General features: G+C 48.8%; 1 protein-coding gene across 6 annotated transcripts in view; it reads right to left on the bottom strand.

Annotated features, from left to right (window-relative positions):
• Abcc8 (ATP binding cassette subfamily C member 8) overlaps window positions 1-15353 on the bottom strand; it is a 74018-nt gene extending 58665 nt beyond the window's left edge. For all 6 annotated transcript variants that reach the window (XR_009056081.1, XM_057755948.1, XM_057755949.1 and 3 more), the window contains exons 1-4: window positions 15138-15353; window positions 13811-13952; window positions 6759-6880; window positions 1232-1398 (exon numbers count right to left, since the gene is read on the bottom strand). Coding sequence is in view for 5 of the 6 variants with exons in the window: in XM_057755948.1 (XP_057611931.1) it covers window positions 1232-1398; window positions 6759-6880; window positions 13811-13952; window positions 15138-15285 (579 nt within the window). In the remaining variant the exon portion in view is untranslated. The remainder of the gene's footprint in view (window positions 1-1231; window positions 1399-6758; window positions 6881-13810; window positions 13953-15137) is intronic.
• Window positions 15354-17703: the final 2350 nt, after the last annotated feature.

The following is a 17703-nucleotide window of genomic DNA, read 5'->3' as shown; positions in this document are numbered from 1 at the left end:
AAACCCTGCCTCCTGCACATGCTCACAAACATTGTCTAACACATTATTAAAGGGAGTGAGGTGTACATCCCAGGGTCTCTGTGAGGATCAGTTGTGGGAAGGAATGTACCAAGGTTGGCTTTCCTGGGGACCACGAGCTAAAAGCAGAAGAGCCTGACAGGCACATTCAAAAGTATTTTTGCAGTAGCAGAAGACCCAAGTGAGAAAGGGCCACCACCACCAGGAGGGGCTGGAGGGCAGGCAAAGGATTCTTTCACTCACTGTGGGTAGCTCACACCTTTCTGTCAGCAATCAATAACACTGGCTTCACTTTAAAATGCATGCAGATGCTCTTTGCGTAAGCAGCTCCCTTCCTTGGTGTCTCCCCCACAGGACAGAGTGGTAATACATGGAGTTCCGGGAAGCTTGTTAGTGAACGCCCGCCCACAGAACGATGGCTGCACCAATCACAGCTCATCTACATGGTGGACAGTCATGCAGCCAGTAAGAGACTGGACTTGCATTTCAGGAAGCTTGGAGGGAGTTCTAAGAAATACTGGTGAGAAGAACGCGACACCGTATATAATAGGATTCACTTTCATGAAACAAATATTGAAGGAATAAGCACAGTTACTTATTTGTATTGAGAAAAACCACTAAGGAGATATTTGTTTAGATAGATGTGGATGATGTCCTATTAATAAAAAATAATATGGGAAGTAAGTAAGCTGTTAGTGTGAGTTACCTGGGAGAGCGGGGGATGGGACCAGGGCAAGGAGAAGGTACCACTCTAAGGTGGAGAAGAAAGACGAAGACCAAACAAAGGACACAGGCAGACACTCGGGAGGCTGAGGCAGGAGGATAGAAAGTTTGATGGTATCCTGGGCTACATAGTGAGACCTTCTCTCAAATAAACAACTAAACAAAACAGAACATAAAAGGCACATGAGCAGTGGCCTCTGCTCACTCACGAATGCTCCACTGAATCCCCATCCCCAAAAAAGGAAGCGGAGAAAAGCAGCCCCTTATGCTTCTTCTTCTCTACGGGAGTCAAGCCATCTTCTTTCTCTGGGTACATGGGGTGGAAGGCTGGGCTCTGGTGGAATGGCTCCCCTGAAATCTACCTATGGTTTCAGTGCCCTGTCCAGGGCAGTAAAGTCATCGAGGTCTCTTGAGCTCTGCTGGATGGCGGCAGTGCCCACGCACACGAAAGCACACCTGGGTCAGAACCACTTCCCACCTCCCTGCTTACCCTCACCCTGATGACGTTGACCTCCACAAGCAGCAACGTTCCATACAGAATCACCAGAAGCCCCGTGAGGCAGAAGCGCAGCTGAGAGAAGCCGATGGCATGGTCATAGAACTTGACAAACTTGATGGTCTTCGTGATAAAAGCCAAGGTCCAATAGATGAGCAGCGCTGAGGGGACAGAAGAGAGGCACTGAGCACGGCGCTGTAGGCCTCTACAAGCGTGCAAGCATGTGGGAAGAGAGAACGCATGCTCAGGAGGCACGGGTGCTCAAGTCCATTTTTAATAAGGGGATGTGCATGCATGACTGTCACAGCACCCCCTGATAACCAATCGATGGGCTGACTTTTGAGACAGATCTCATATGCGTCTGAGAAAGTCATTGAACTTCTAATTTTCTGACTTCTACTTGCCAAGTGCTGTGATTACGAGTATGAGTCACCCCACTGGATCTAGTGTTGCTTGGAGATGCAGAACGGGCATTCTAACAATTATTACAGACATGCTCAGAAACACCGATATCCTAAGTCCAACAGGTCAGGCGTATAACAACGATGGAGAAATAGCTTCTCAAAGTCAGCTAAGTTATAAGTTACAGGCACTGTGCCAAGTGAGCACTTTAAACCCATTTTCTCATGTGTTTAAATGTTGCCACATTGAGAGGGAAGTGGCTTGTCACCCTCGTCTCAACCAGTCAAGGGCACTGGTTAACCCATGCTGGGTAACCCATGCAAGGTCACTGAGCTCGCCAGTCTACGGTGACTTCAGGTGGAATTCCTAATATGGGAACATCATAAGGATCTTTCAGTCCAGCCTGGTTGTTTTAGATAAGGACACTGAGGCCCACAGAGATGAATCAGGCATGTTCACTGTCAGCTTATGATGGGCAGGAGGTGAAGGACCAGTCTCTGTCCTCAGTCTGGAGCCCACAGCACCCCAGTAATGTTCCCTGGAGGCCTGGGGTTATGAGGGACACAGAAAGAGTGACTGTTAGCACCATGGAACAGTGTGGTTCAGTGATTAGAGGTGGAACCCTGCTGCCAAACTCACCCAGATTTACGCATGACAGCGGATGGCCTCGGGTAAACCACAGAGCACCAAGTGCGTTCAACCTGTGGCCCGGGATAGCCATGAATGCAGCCCAACGCAAAATCAGAAACTTACCTAAAACACTATGGGTTTTGTCACTGTAGAGTCTCCAAGTGTAGATTTTGTAGACTGACAATATCACACTGTAATGTCAAATGGCACTGTAACCCTCTGAGACCTGAATTTCCACATCCTTCAACAGGGCAGTGACAGCACCGCCCAAAGGTGTTTGGGAGCTGTGTGTAGAAATCATTTAGTACAGGGAGCCTGGCGAGTAGCATGGCTGCCCTTTGGGCATTGGCTGTTGACATTTTCATGAGAACTGGATTTCAGATTTGATCTGCTTCAGAAGCCCTGGGTGAATTCTGCCCTAAACCTTCATCCTTCCCCATAAACAGACAACTTGGCACCGTTAACTTATGTGAGCAAACTGAACAAGCACCAACAGAGCTAGGTAAGCGGTCCCAGAGTGGGTGCTGATTCGGGCAGTGCCAGCATCCCTTAGCCCTAGTCATATTACAAACCAAGCCACAGTGAGTGAAGGAGGCTTGTGGTCTCTCCTACACCCGAGTCATCAGGGCATCCTCTGAGAAAAAGATGAGCTCTGTTTGACCTGGTTGTGGGCTGAGAAGCAGGTCAAGACACCAGGCCTCCCCATGTGATCAGTTCTGAGTGTGGGCAAAAGGAGAGAGGGAAATGCCCCTCATGTGTGCTCATCTCCAGACCACGGGGATCCACAACTGGGGGCCATCCCTGGCATGGGTTATTTCAATGTGTTGGGTATCTTTTGCCCAGATTAGAGGGCCACCTTCTGGGGCAGAGACTTGAGCTGTGCCCCTGTGTCTTATTCCTAGGATTCTATAACAAGTCTGTGATTTAGCCAAGGAGGACTTAGTGTTCCTACCTGGATGGGGAACCAAGTTTCAAAGAGCCTGAGTCTCCTCTGCCAGGGCATAGAAGAAATTAATGGTGGAGCCAGGGTGAGCCCAGAGAGTGTCCTCCCACAGGACCAACCTAAAACCTGTCACTGGGCACAGCCACCTGCACCCACCAGCTTCTTGGTGTTTGGCTGAGAGCAGCGGGAGCCTGGCCATAGGCGTGGGTGGGAGGTGGAAAGTTCTTGGCTCTAGACACTCCGACTCCTCTCCCCAGCTTTCTCCTCAGTGCCACGCCCCTCCCACCGCCATGTTCTGAGTAGTACACCTGCATATTCTGAACCCACCCACTGCTCTCCCTCTACTCCACTCTGGCCTTCACAGAACCACACATGAGGTCATGTTCAGAAGCTCTCACTGCACCCACGGCCACAACTGATGCTCAGAATACTCAAAGCCAGGAGTGTGGCCCCTATCTGTAATCCTAGTACTTGGGAGGTGGGTTAGGGGTTCAAAGTCATCCTTGGCTACATACTGAATTTGAAACTAACCTGGTCAACATGAGATCCTGTCTTAAAAAAAAAAAAAACTAAACTAAAACTAAAACAAAAACAAAAATGAAAAGAACCAAAGCAAAGAGACCTCCACAATAGTAACAATAATAGTAATGGTAGCGGAAGAAACCCAAATGTCCACCAGCAGACGAATGGACAGCAAGATGTGGCGTAGAAGATAATGGGATATTACTCAGTCCCAGAGGAAGGAAGTTCTGACACAGACTACAACATGGACAGAGGCCACTGAATAATTATCCGAAGTGAAGTTACTGTGGTGGTCTGAAGGAAATTGGCTCCCATAGGCTCATAAGTGTGGCACTATTAGCAGGTGTAGCTTTGTTGGGGTAGATGTAGCCTTGAAGGAAATGTGTCATTGGGAGTGGGCTTTCAGGTCTCAGAAGCTCAGGCCTGGCCTGGTGTGTCACACACTTGCTTCCTGCTATCTGCCGATCTGGATGTAGAACTCCCAGATACCTCTGCAGCACCATGTCTGCCTGCATGCCACCAATGGATGAAACCTCTGAAACTGTAAGCCAGCCCCAATTAAATGTTTTCCTTTATAAGAGTTACCGTGGTCATTGTGTCTTTCCACAGCAATAGAAACCCTAACTAAAACATTACAAAGGAAAAAAGTCCTTAATAAAACCAGAAAGTAGAGTGCTAGGTCCATGGGCTAGGGAAGGGAGAGGTAAGACATTAATATTTAATGAGTTTAGCGCTTTGGTTTGGGAAAGTCCTAGAGATGGACAGTGGTGATGGCTGCATGGCTGTGTAAATGTTCCACAGCAATGCACACACAATGGCTAACATGGTCAACACTATGTTATATACATATGAGCACACATACAACACACACAAAACCCAAAAAGAGCCGAGAGAACCTTGCCCAAGGTCAGTCAGGGCTGCACAGGAGACCTTGTCACAAAAATAAGATGAACAAACAAGAATACAACAACCACAATAGCAACAACAACCAAGACCAAAGGCAAACAACTGCTCATTACTCCCGAGAGAGGACCAGGACCTGTATGAGGCCTGTACCCTGCTGATGGTCTCCTCCCTGTCTTCCCTTCTCCAACCACTCTTTCTCAGATCCCTTTGTGTTCTCTGCTCCTCAGGGCCTTTGCACACATTCTCAGCTCTGCCTGGAGCCCTTCTCTCTTTGCTGTGAGTTCCAGTTCTCTGTTCTTGTCTTTCTTGGGGCCCCAGAATTATATTGTATGGGATAGTTTAAGCCGTATCATGATTTATCCTCTTGTGGGACTCCAGACCTGTGACCAGATGTGAGCCTTTGAAGGGGGATGGTTTTTCCATGAACTGTCTTCTATCCCCACAGCTCAGCACCCCCTTTCACCTGATCTAGAATTTCTGGAACTGGAGAGCTTCTCCTGGGGGCAAAACTCCAACCAGGGGAGCCTGGGAAATGAGAGAAGTCATCGGTTTCTTGGGAAGCACAGACCCACCCATAGTGATGATTTGCGCTCCCAAGACAGAACCAGGTACTTGCTGGAAAGTGAAGAGGCTGGCTTTCCGGTGCCGACAGTGTTTGCAAGATTCTGCTTAGCCTGATCCTGGTGATCCATTATAGGGGGAGGGTTCTCTTGGGGACTGCTCTCTGAAGCGTGGAGCTAACATCTGACTTCTGGGTGCTAATCCAGGCATGCTCATTCATTCACATGGGGTCCTGGGGGCAGGGCCACAGCTGGAGGATCCTGATGGAGCATCACACCTAACATGGGAAGGCAGGCCTGTGCATAGATATTAGAAAATGTCGCCTGCATCAAGACAAGACGGCCACGTCACTGACAGAGCACAGAGAGCTCAGATTTTAGTGTCTATTACACGCTGTGACTCTGAACATCCGTGACTTGCTGATGGACCACCAGAGGCACAGCCTGGCCATAGACTGTAGGCTACACAGTAGCAGATCTACACTTGCAGCTTTGAGGACCCTCAGAAGCAGATAGAAGCCTGCTCAGTTGCTTGATTTCCATGAGGCAGCCTGAGTATCTGGGTAGCCTAGACCAAGTCACCGAACCCCTGAGCGCAGGCTTCTGCTCTGTGGAAGGAAAACCACAGTGGGACCCACCTGATAGGGCTGCCACAAGGCTTAAGATGCATAGTACAGAGTCTGACATGAAGGAAACGCTCAGTGAGTGTTTGCTGGTGTTGTTTTAAACCTTTCTGTTTCATATCTGTATGCAACACTGGGGAGCTACAGCTCCAACAGAGCTACTGTGGACATCAGTGAGACAGACTATGGGAGCTATGGGCACAGAGCCCAGCCCAGGCTGCACACTCCAAGAAGGGCAGGTGGCATGGCTACTGTTTCTGCCTGGAACCCCGGTCAGTCATCCATGTCAGAAGCTGCAAGTCTTTACTCCTTCCTGAGTGTCTAAGAGTCAGGCAGCCTCAGGCCTTTCCCTGCTCCCCATGAGAGCTCATCCAGGCTCAGGCATTAGGTGCCATCCACAAACCTACATCTGCTGAACACATCTCCCTCCCTCCCCCAAACACATGGCTCATTTTCTTAACCGCACACTTGACCTGGAGCTGATGGTCCAGTGACGTCTCTAATCCCACAAGCCCGAAACCCCGATCCATAGCTTGCCCCTTCCTCCTACCCTGGGGCCATCTCACTGCCCTTACCCCTGGGAGTCAGCTCCAGATTTCCACAGGGGCCCTGCTCACTGGGCTTGGCCACGTTGCCCTCACTGCCAGGCACATTCAGATCAGAAGACCTCTGCAGGCTGACTCTGCTTGGAACTTCCTTGACCACCCTGCACAGACAACCACACCAACCACCCTCCTCCTGCACAAACTTGCTTGTCTCCATCGCATCCTCAGCACCCGTTCCTTGGCTGATCCACTGTCTTTGCCCCTCTGCCTCCTCCTCCAGACCTCTGCTCTGTGGAGGCAGAGACCTCTTTCCTTCTGACTCCCAGCCTGGGTTGGTGCCTGGAGTAAGTGCGCAGTGAATGCTGGCGGAAAGGCCTTCCCCATCCTTACCAATCAAAAGCTTGGGGAAGTTGGAGGTCTCGATGTTATGATAGTAGACCACAGATGTGATGGCAGCCATGAACGCCATCCCAGCGGGCATGTACAAGTGGAGGTGGCGGGATTCTGTCACCCTGGGATGGGAGAAGAGAGAGAAAATCAGAGAGGATGTGCATGAGGCAGCACCCAGGAGAGCAGCACAGGGCTTATGCTTCCTGCTCAGCACACAGTAGGGCCTCGGATAACCATGGCCTGGATGACCATATGCTGGTCGTTCTGTATCCCGGCCTGTATCCCAAACACTCCGTGCATCCCAGTTCACTCAGTAACAGCCCGTTTAACGTGAGTGGCACAGGTAAGCACTGACGGTGTCTGCAGGCACTGTACTGATGGTGCTGATGGTGGTCCATGTTTCTCAGTATACGCCCCATGCCAAACATGATACTAAGTACCCAATGAGTAGTAAATTGTTTAATGAAGCTCCCATGATGTAGGCACCCACCCACCCTATTCTATAACCAAGGGAACTGAGGCACAGATTGGCTACGTCATATGTCTAAGACCGCACCTCTGCCCTCCTCTGGGCTGGGGGGCAGAGACTACTAGATAGTACCCTCCTGCTTTGACCACAAAGGCCTCAGTGCTGGCAGGAGGCAGGCATGGTGACAATCCACATTGTCCTCCCAGACCTCAGCTTCAGCCAAGAAGTGCGGAGGGTTGCCTTAGCTCTCCTGACCATGGTCTTCCTACAGACAACAAACCACAGACCCAGTCCAGTCCAGCGCTAAAGGCCCAGGCGACAGCCTCCAGCAACCTCTCTAGCAGCGCCCAGCCTGTTCTTTCTACACCAGCAGTGCTGGAAACCCTCTGCATTCCCAAAGGGTCCACTTCAGCCTCCTGCCTCAGAAATGTCCTTTCTTATCCTTTTGCTGGATCCAGCGGGCCAAGCGCCCTTACCCTGGAGAAGGTAAGCAAAGACCAGAGCTCAACAATCCATGGAAGGGCTACTCCAGATGGACGGCCTGAAGGCTGAGGGAGGGCAAAGAAGGGAGCGGGAAACTAGGGAAAGGTGTGGAACCAGGCTGCGCTCTGACAAATATTTGCTCAACAGAGGACTCGTGCCATAAGGAATAGAGCACCATGCCAGACGTCTGGGGACTCTGCGGAGGTCCAAGTGCAGGCACGGAACCACCACGGCCTGTTTGCAAACAGCATCCTCCCCTTGTTGTTCGACAAAGACTCACAAATTATCAAAAGAGCTATAATATAATCAGCTGAAGTGGGCTACTAATTCTACACCCTTTTCCAGGGGTTAGTCTGAGGGCAGCCGTGCAGTTCTGGCCACTGAAGTATTAAAGTCAAGTCTGTAGAGCATGACCTCCCTGTAAGGAAGAGGCACGGCTGGAACACGGCTTGCTCCTTCCTTCTTACGGGACACGTGGAACAGTGAGGAAGGGGTGGCTGACCCGCAGAGCAGTGGGGAAAGGCTGAGTCCCTGCAGACAAGGTAGTTTTCTCATTTCTTGTTAAATGGGACTACTAACTGATGTCCTTTCACCTTGATGTTCCTAGTAAAACGTCTTGCTAAGAGAGGAGACGCAAAGGAGAAAATGCAGAGGACAATCACTGCCGGGGAGAGGGGGCTTCAGAACTCCTGCCTCTGTGCTAGAAAGAATGTTGGGATGAATTTAATATCAACTGGAATTGGAACAGTTGTGCCACCTATCAGTTATAATCAGTCTTAAATGCTTTTCTGAGTGACTCAGAAAGAAACAGCAAAGAAATTAGGTACAAGTTTTCTTTATGTCTGTCGGGTGTAAGGCGATTTGGGAAAGCACTCGCCTCATTCCCGCCCCCTCATCACCCTGAAAGCTTTGGCTGCTCTGAATGAACTCATAGGCTCAAGCTCCTGAGGAGGCGGCATCACTACAGATTCAAGACACCTCAGTCAGTCACTAAATCCAGCTGAGTCTAAGTCAGATCCCAGCTAAAGACCATCGTCTTACCCGGCTCCGGCTCCACGTGCCCCAGAGCAGTGTGGAAGTAGGGAGCCACAGGGCAGGTCTATCACCTCATCCATATGGCCCCTCATGTTCCTTCCTCACACTTGCTGACTCAGGGATGACCTCCCCAAAGACCAGGAGCCCAGAGTCCTGCTGGAGACGCATTGTGCCTTGGAGGAGAGACACTCTGTATTAGGAGCTGCGGGCCTGCTTTTCCTCCTGCCTGGCTCCTGCACGGCTAGCTTTACACCAGAAATAACAACACACAGATTGTATTCATTTAAACACTGCTTGGCCCGTTTCTATTCATGTGTGTAGCACCCCAAGGTGTGCTTACCGGGAAGATTCTAGCCTACGTCCATCCTGGGTCGGAGCTCCATCGCATCTGCCAGGGAGAGGGGAGCATGGCGTCTGTCTCTCAGAGGAGCTGCCCTGCATCTGAGCTCACTTCCTCTTCCTCCCAGCATTCTATTCTGTTTACTCCGCCTATCTAAATTCTGCCCTATCAGATGGGCCAAGGCAGTTTCTTTATTAGCCAATGACCTTCCTCCATCATTTCCCCTTTTTCTGTTTAAACAAAAAGGAAAGGCTCTAACATAGCAAAATTACATATAGCAAAACAGTTATCAAGTAAGAATTACAGTTACAATATTTACATCTATTTTATCTTTATCATAACTAAAGAAAACTATAACTATCTATCTATTCTTCAACTCCATCAAAGACTCCAGAAGGATATAATATTACCTAAGCAAACAAGAAATAAGCAACTTTCAAACTCTAGAAATGACAGAGACATCTCGCTGCCTGGACAGTCACCCAACGTTTCTCTGTACCGTTGGGGCATCCATCTTCGGCCCACAGGCCTATAGTTTCCAGAGACATTTCCATGAAGCAGGAAATTTCAAAGTCAGTTCAGTCACTATCTGCTGTGTCCTGCAGAATGTCTTGCAGACTCCTTCATGAATCAGGAACCCCGAAAGATCATCTCACCTTTAGGCAAGTTCAGCAGTCCTCTCTCTGTGGGTTCTCTGTGTCCAGTTTATGCAACAGTCCAGGCAAGAGCAATTTCTTGCCCAAATGGCTATCAAACTCCATAAGGTGCCTCTTCGATGCCCATCTTCTGCTTGAAATAGATTGGTGCTGCCAGGAGCAGAGTGTCTCATTGTCAAGAAACCTTAAGTTATTAAAACACTTAAAATGCCATATTTTATAATCTTTGAAAGATATGAAGAATGTCTATCTAAAATATATCTATGCACATCTAGAAAATCTAACATGACTACAAACTTGACTATTATAAATAACTATTCATTAACAACTTATATACATAACATTTTTACATGAGCTATACAATCACAATACCTTAATCAATATCAGAAATACATATACATATAACAAAATTGACCTTAAAATCCATACCAATGCGAATTATTCATACCTATATCATATCCCCCTTTAAATGTAAAAGAACATTTATAAACAATATTTGGGAATATGGGCGCAGTTATTTCTCTCCAAACTGCTTCCTGCTGAATGGGGGCGCTGTTAATCAGGTCTTTCATGGTATAACCTGTGTGCTAGGTTCCTCTCAGTCGGCAGTTGAGCAAAGTAATTTTTTGAAGGTGTTCACAGCAACCCTTCAGGAGGGCGTGGTCTATCATACCATATTGAAATAGAAGCAATCCAAAGAGTCTCATCCTCTGCGAAAACAAAAGAAGAAACTCTTTTCCAAAGTAGCATATCCTCAGATCCAAATTCTGAAGTCAAGGTATTTTGAAAATATCTATCTTGGATTAGTTCAGCAGCATTTATAAACAAATATCTTTTAGCATCTGTTGCTCCTTCCTCAGCATTAAAACAATTCAAAGAGAGCATAATAGCATACAGTATCAAGATTCTCTGTGTATTTTCCATCTTTGTGCAGCTTTATTTTAACTCTATTTTGTTTACTTTTACTTTTATTTTATATTTTCTGTATATCTTCATCCTGGAATAACTCTTTAGACCAGGCTGTCCTTGAACTCACAGAGATCTGTCTGGCTCTGCCTCCCAGGCAGTGGGATTAAAGGCGTGTGCTACCACACCTTGAAGTCTCAGAGGTCAATCTCCCTCTGCCTCCCAAGTGTTGGGATTAAAGGTGTGTACTACCACACCCAACTACTTCCTTATTTTTGTTTTTTTTACTTTTAAGAACTTTATCTTTCAGCCTGCATATATTTTTAAACACACTGTAAATCATTTAAAGTTTTCTTTGTCTTTGAATCTCTCTTTACTGTATATCTCTCTTTTTCTGACCACATGAGTCTTTAATTTACCAAGCAATATCAGTAGGATGAAAGCCGTGGCTTTGACGGCTGTATCCAGCCATTCCTTAGCTTTCCAGCCTCATGGCTGAGGTACCGGCTGTAGCCATGTTTATCACCACAACTCTGTGGCGTTTCAAGGTCCTTGCCAGCAAACAAGCTACAACACTCAAATGCTCTCTCTGTAGCTGACCTCCTGCCTCAAAGAGTTAGAGTTTGCCCTGGCAGGATGGCCCACAAAGCCGGCATTTTAAAACAATACAACTTTTTTCCTGCTACGGCTGAAAACCGAAAAGCATGCCTTCAGCTTTTCACCAACACCGTTTTAAGTGTTTTGTGGCAGGACCTCTTAAATGAGCTGCAAGGTTTCACATCTGAAGCTGAGTCAGGAAGCCTCTCTTAGATGAGAGCACTTGCTTGCCTATAGCAAGCAGAGCAGACCTGAGAAATTGTTGCTACCAAGAAAACATGCTTTACTCTAGTCTTTCCCAAGCTTTCTCAAGCTTTCTGTAGATTCAGTGCCCCATGTCTGGGCACCATCTGTAGTAGGAGCTGCGGGCCTGCTTTTCGTCCTGCCCGGCTCCTGCACGGCTAGCTTTACACCAGAAATAACAACACACAGATTGTATTCATTTAAACACTGCTTGGCCCATTTCTATTCATGTGTGTAGCACCCCAAGGTGCGCTTACCGGGAAGATTCTAGCCTACGTCCATCCTAGGTCGGAGCTTCATCGCATCTGCCAGGGAGAGGGGAGCATGGCATCTGTCTCTCAGAGGAGCTGCCCTGCATCTGAGCTCACTTCCTCTTCCTCCCAGCATTCTGTTCTGTTTACTCCACCTATCTAAATTCTGCCCTATCAGATGGGCCAAGGCAGTGTCTTTATTAGCCAATGACCTTCCTCCATCAACACTCGGTGGGCCTGGCGTGCAGATACAACTCCACAGGGTGGAGGGTGAGAGATGGTGAGAGTGGGTGTCTGGGCTACTTCCTTCCAGTGCCCGTGTCCTGGGCGTGCATCCTCTGCTCCAGGCTCTAAGGCTGGACTCAGGACCCTGTTCCTCAAAGAGGCAAGTGAGGGCTCCAGTTCTCGCTTCACAGGTAGAAACCACAAGGTCCGGGAAGGCTGAGTGACATCAGTTCCCATGGTTGCCACTGAGCAGGGTCAGCAGGAGGTCTGGGCCCCTTCTCTTCAGTGGGGTATTTTCCTGTCAGTCAATTATAACCTAGGGGTATTCCTGGCCCAAGGGCTCACAAGTACCTTTCCTAGGCACTCAGTAACAGTTTGGAAGGGTCCTGAGGCGGGGGTACTAACTGGTCCCTGGCTACTAAGCATAAGCATGCTTTATGGTATTCTTGCTGGTCTGGAAGGCTTTGGTCAGCAGTAGGACCCAATGCCTCAAGGAGGTGAGGCAAGACATTAGTGCCAACACCTGGATGCCTAGATACTAGGGAGCAGGAGGTGGCAGGACTAATTACAGCTCAGATGAGCTGGACCTCAGATGCTCCAGCCCAATGTCCACCCACATCTGTGACATCACCTGAAACAGTCTCTGAGGCTCCCTGACTCCTTCATTCTGTCTTAAAGATGGCTGTTCCACATCCCCCTGTGTGGCTTTCTGAGCACACACTGTATCTCCCGCCGCAGTCAACCGTCACCTATCTGACCTGGCCTGCCTCTGGCTTCACCAACAACGTCTTGGGCTTCTCACTCAGGAGTGCTGTGCCGAGGGCATCTCTATTTGGCTCGAAACTAAGAGTCAAGTCCAATTCAGACAGGCAGACGCCATCCAAACGCTTTCTCTTGAGCCCTAGATCTGATTTTCAGCCTCAGTCTCATGGCTCCCTTCAACACGCCATCTGCTTCAGCCTTCTCCACTCCTCCTGCCCCTGACAGCTAGCTTGGAGCCCAAGGCCATCTCCACACATCAAGCTGTCCTCTGGGTCTCAAATCAAGATTGTGCACAGGCCCGGTGCACCTGCGCTTTGTCCCTCTTGCTCCTGGGTCATAGTCTTTCCACTCCTTAACACCTTCCTCTGCCCATCAGAACACTTGTCACCGCTCTGGGCTCAGCTCCAAAGCCACCTCCACCATGGAACCCGTCTAATACTGCCTTCTCCTCTCCTCCCAGACCTTGTCCTTGTGGTATCATTTTATGGAGCTTTCTGGGATACAATAAATGTGAGCAGAGCTTTGGGGTGCCCTGCACTGTGAATACAAAGAGGACCAACACTGAAGATGTCACCAGACACCCATGGAGTCTTCCTGACAGCTTTGCAAACTGAGACTTGAACACACGTTCTGATCTGCAGGAGAAGTGAGGAGAAGAACGGGGCCAGAGGTTGGTGGGACTGTACGGTGACAAACATGAGTGCCCAGAGATCCAGGGACTGAATCTTACAAACAAATGAGGACCAAGGAAACGCCTTCAGTGAGAACAGTGACATGCTGAACTGTCCTCTCACCCACTTCAGTCACTTGAGGAAGAGACCAGACATTATCCACAGCAGCTGGGAAACACTCTGACAAGCTCTAGAATGGTTTTAAAGGGGCTGGTACAGAAATCTGCATTCCCTTTATCTGCATTTCTTGTCTGTCTAGGACTTGGCACAGGTCACGTCAGACGAAGGGTTATGGGATCTAATAGCCACGGTACTGATTTGTGTGAGGCATGTGAGCAGGTACAGGGAGGGCTCCTTGGGCTTTCCCAGAAGTTCCCTGGAGCAGGACCACTCCCTCCCCAGTCACTCACTTACCCATCAGACAGGATACCCTCAGCGATCTCACACACAAGGACAAAGAGCAGAATGAAGGTCAGGATCCAACGTAGGTTGTGCCCTGGGAAGTGGAGCCAGGTGCTGTGGTGAATGTGCACCTTGGAACTCTGGCTGCCCCATCCTGCAGGGAGAGATGCAGAAGGTGGGAGGGCCACCATGGGGATAGGGAGAGGATATTCAAATCCTACTTCGCACGGCCAAACAGATGAACTAAACGTCTAAGCCTGGACCGCAGCCTGGTCCTAAACAGTAGTACACGGAACCCTTGTGAGACAGGCCATCCATTCTGTTTCATTTCTGATACACATATAGGCATGTATTCTATTTCTAGCTGAGCATTTATCTTTATCAGTAACTAGCAAATTCCTTCTGCAGCAGCTTTTTATTTTTGAGTCAGGGTCTAATGTTGCCCACACTAACCTTGAGAATGACTTTAAATTCCCTGATCCTCCTGCCTCCACCTCCCAAGAACTGGGATTGTCAGGGTAGCCCAGTTCAGCAACTTAATATTAATCAGTTTGATGACCACCTCGCCCTTCTCCCCCAAAGGATTTTTAAGAGTTGTTGTTTCTCTTAATTAAAGTAAACGAACATTTGAGGAATCACATCAACACCCTCTGTGAAGAGAGCTGATTGGCCTGGGAGAATCAAGGTCTTGGGAGAGGAGGGGACTAGAGTGAAGAGGATTGTCCTGACTGGGACGCCCAACTTTGTAAACCACTTTCTGGCAAGTGCGCTGGGAGTCTAAGGGGTTGTGCTCTATGGTCCTGGGGAAGTTGCACTCCGAAGATTCGCGCTCTGTGGGGTAGTGGGGTACCGGCACCTCAAGTCTATCTCATCGCCCAGCGTGCACTAGATTCCGGGCTCGGGAGAAGCTTTTGCACACGGTCCATTCACGCCGGGACAGAGCCGGGCTCGCGGGCCTTCACCACCAACCTCCCCTGCTGCAGCCTGCGCTCCCGTCAGAGTCCCGCTTCGGCGGTGACAGTGCGAGTCTGGGAAAGGGGTGACCCGGCTCCCGCCGCTGCCATTCAGGGTGTGGCCGACCCCCTCACGGCTCGTGCGGGGCCTCATCCCTGGTCAGGCTCGGCAGTGACAAAACTTGGGGACCCCTTGAGTCGTGAGTGCCCGTTGTGTTCGGCGCGGGTTCAGGGATGGGGGAAGGGTACAAGAGCGGAGACAGCAGAGCAGAGAACCTAGGGAGACTGGCGAGTGGGTGCCTGACCGCCGGGGCCGCGCTCCAACCCCGGGCCGCGCGCCCTTCCCCCGCGCGCCCTCCCGCCCTCCTCTGCTGCGGCGCGCTCACCGATGAAGAGGATGGGGAAGGTGATGAAGAGCAGGAAGACGTGCGGGACCACATTGAGCGCGTCCACGAAGCAGCCGTTGTTGAGGACTCCCTGGTCCACCCGGTAGGCGGCCGAGTGGTTCTCGGTGCCGCAGAAGGCCAAGGGCATGGCGGCGCGCGCACGGGCTCTGTCCGGGCTCCACGCGCCTCCCGCGCCTCTGTTCCTCGCAGCTCCCAGGCCTCCTGCATGGCCCGCCCCGCCCCGCCCCGCCCCGCCCCGCCCCCACCTGCCGCTGGGCCCCGCCCCATCCCGCCCCGCCAGCTGCTCTGGTGGGGTGAGGGTGGGGTCTCACCCAATGCGCAGGTGCCTGGGTGCGCAGACACCGTGGTGTCTCAGTGGGAGTCATAACCAAGATGATCCGGATGAGCCCGGAGTACGTGCATTTGGGATTCCCGAAAGTAAATCCGACCAGCACGGCCCAGATGGATGTACGGAGATCAGAGGGATCCCCATGGGAACAGAATAGTACAAGCCCGCACCAGATTTGGTCCAGAGAAACTGTAAAAAACTTAAACTTAGGAGAGTGCTTGGGAATTTTCCAAGTGACTCTGGCACGAGGTTGCAGAGGGACCTCAGGGCCAGTACTGATCTTTCCCATAAAGAAAGCAAGGTGGGGGCTCGGAGAGATGGCTCAGTGGTTAAGAGCATTGCCTGCTCTTCCAAAGGTCCTGAGTTCAATTCCCGGCAACCATGCCACATGGTGGCTCACAACCATCTGTAATGAGGTCTGGCCTGCAGACATACACGCACACACACAGACAGAATATTGTACACATAATAAATAAATATTTAAAAAAATTATTAAAAAAAGAAAGCAAGGTGGTTGGTTACATGACTAAACCAAGGTCTCTTTGATAGCCAATGAAAAGCTAGCCTAAATCCAGTTCCTCTGCCCCTGTGATGATATACATACATACATACATATATACATACAAACACATATTCACAATATATATGTGAATATATATTCACTATACACACACAAGTTTTATTCAAATACAATACTATTTTATTGATGAGATTTAAGCATCCATGAATTTGAGTATCTAACAGATACCTTGGAAAAAAATAATCCATCGAAACACAGTGGCAATTTTACATGTATAATACACACCCAAATTACTAAACACCCATATTAAACAGAACTACTTTTATCTCTTTCATCTTTATAATCCTATGAAATGTATCTATTTTAATTTTTTTGCTTTTTTTATACCCCACCGCAGTCCCCGCCCCTCCTCCCAGTCTCTCCCAAGTTCCTTCTCTCCACCCCCACGTACTCCTCCTCAGTTTCTCTTCAGAAAAGGGCAGGCACGGCAGTTATCAACCAGCCATAGTATATCAAGTTGCAGCAAGACTAGACACCTCCTCTCCTATTAAGGCTGGACAACGGGAGGAAAGGGTCCCAAAGTAGGCAAAAGAGTCAGATACAGAAGAGCAAGCTACACAACGGTAACATATGGCCTAGATCAGTCATGCAGACTCCCTGGTTCCCCAATTGTCTGTTCAGTCTTTGTGAGCCCCAGTGAGCCCAATTTAGTTGATTCTGTGGTTTTTCTTGTGTCTTTGACTCCTCTGGCTCCTACAATTCTTCCTCCCCCTCTTCTATAGGATTCCCTGAGCTCCAACTAATGTTTGGCTGTAGATACCTGCATTTGCTCCAATCAGTACCTGGGCGAAGCCTCTCTGATCACTAGTTGGTAGGCAATGAACTATGAGTATAGCAGAATATCATTAAGAATCATAAGAATCATTTCATTCTTCTATCAGGTTCAGTGTGTTCAGACTAATATTGAGGTCTTTAATCCATTTGGACTTGAGTTTTGTGCATGGTGATAGATATGGATCTATTTTCATTCTTCTACACGTTGACAACCAGTTCTGCCAGCACCATTTGTTGAAGATGCTCTCTTTTTTCCATTGAATACTTTTAGCTCCTTTATCAAAAATTAGGTGTTCATATGTTTGTGGGTTAAAATCAGGGTCTTCTACTCGGTTCCATTGATCGACTTCTCTGTTTTTATGCCAATACCAAGTTGTTTTCAATACTGAGGCTCTGTAATAGAGTTTGAAGTCAGGGATGGTAATGCCTCCAGACGATCCTTTATTATATAAGATTGTTTTGGCTATCCTGGGTTTTTTGTTTCTCCATATAAAGTTGATTATTGTCCTCTCAAGATCTGTGAAGAATTTTGATGGGATTTTAATGGGGATTGCATTGAATCTATAAATTGCCCTTGGTAGAATTGCCATTTTTACTATGTTGATCCTCCCAATCCAAGAGCAAGGGAGATCCTTCCATTTTCTGGTATCCTCCTCAATTTCTTTCTTCATAGACTTAAAGTTCTTGTCAAATAGATCCTTCACTTCCTTGGTTAGAGTTACCCCAAGATATTTTATGCTATTTGTGGCTATCGTGAAGGGTGATGCTTCTCTGATTTCCATCTCTTCTTCCTTATCCTTTGTGTATAGGAGGGCAACTGATTTTTTGGAATTGATCTTGTATCCTGCAACGCTACTAAAGGT

The sequence above is a fragment of the Chionomys nivalis genome, chromosome 23 (genome assembly GCF_950005125.1).
Source record: "Chionomys nivalis chromosome 23, mChiNiv1.1, whole genome shotgun sequence".
Lineage (NCBI taxonomy): Eukaryota > Metazoa > Chordata > Mammalia > Rodentia > Cricetidae > Chionomys > Chionomys nivalis.
The sequence above is the reverse complement of the archived record's forward strand: the minus strand, read 5'-3'. Positions and strand labels throughout refer to the sequence as shown.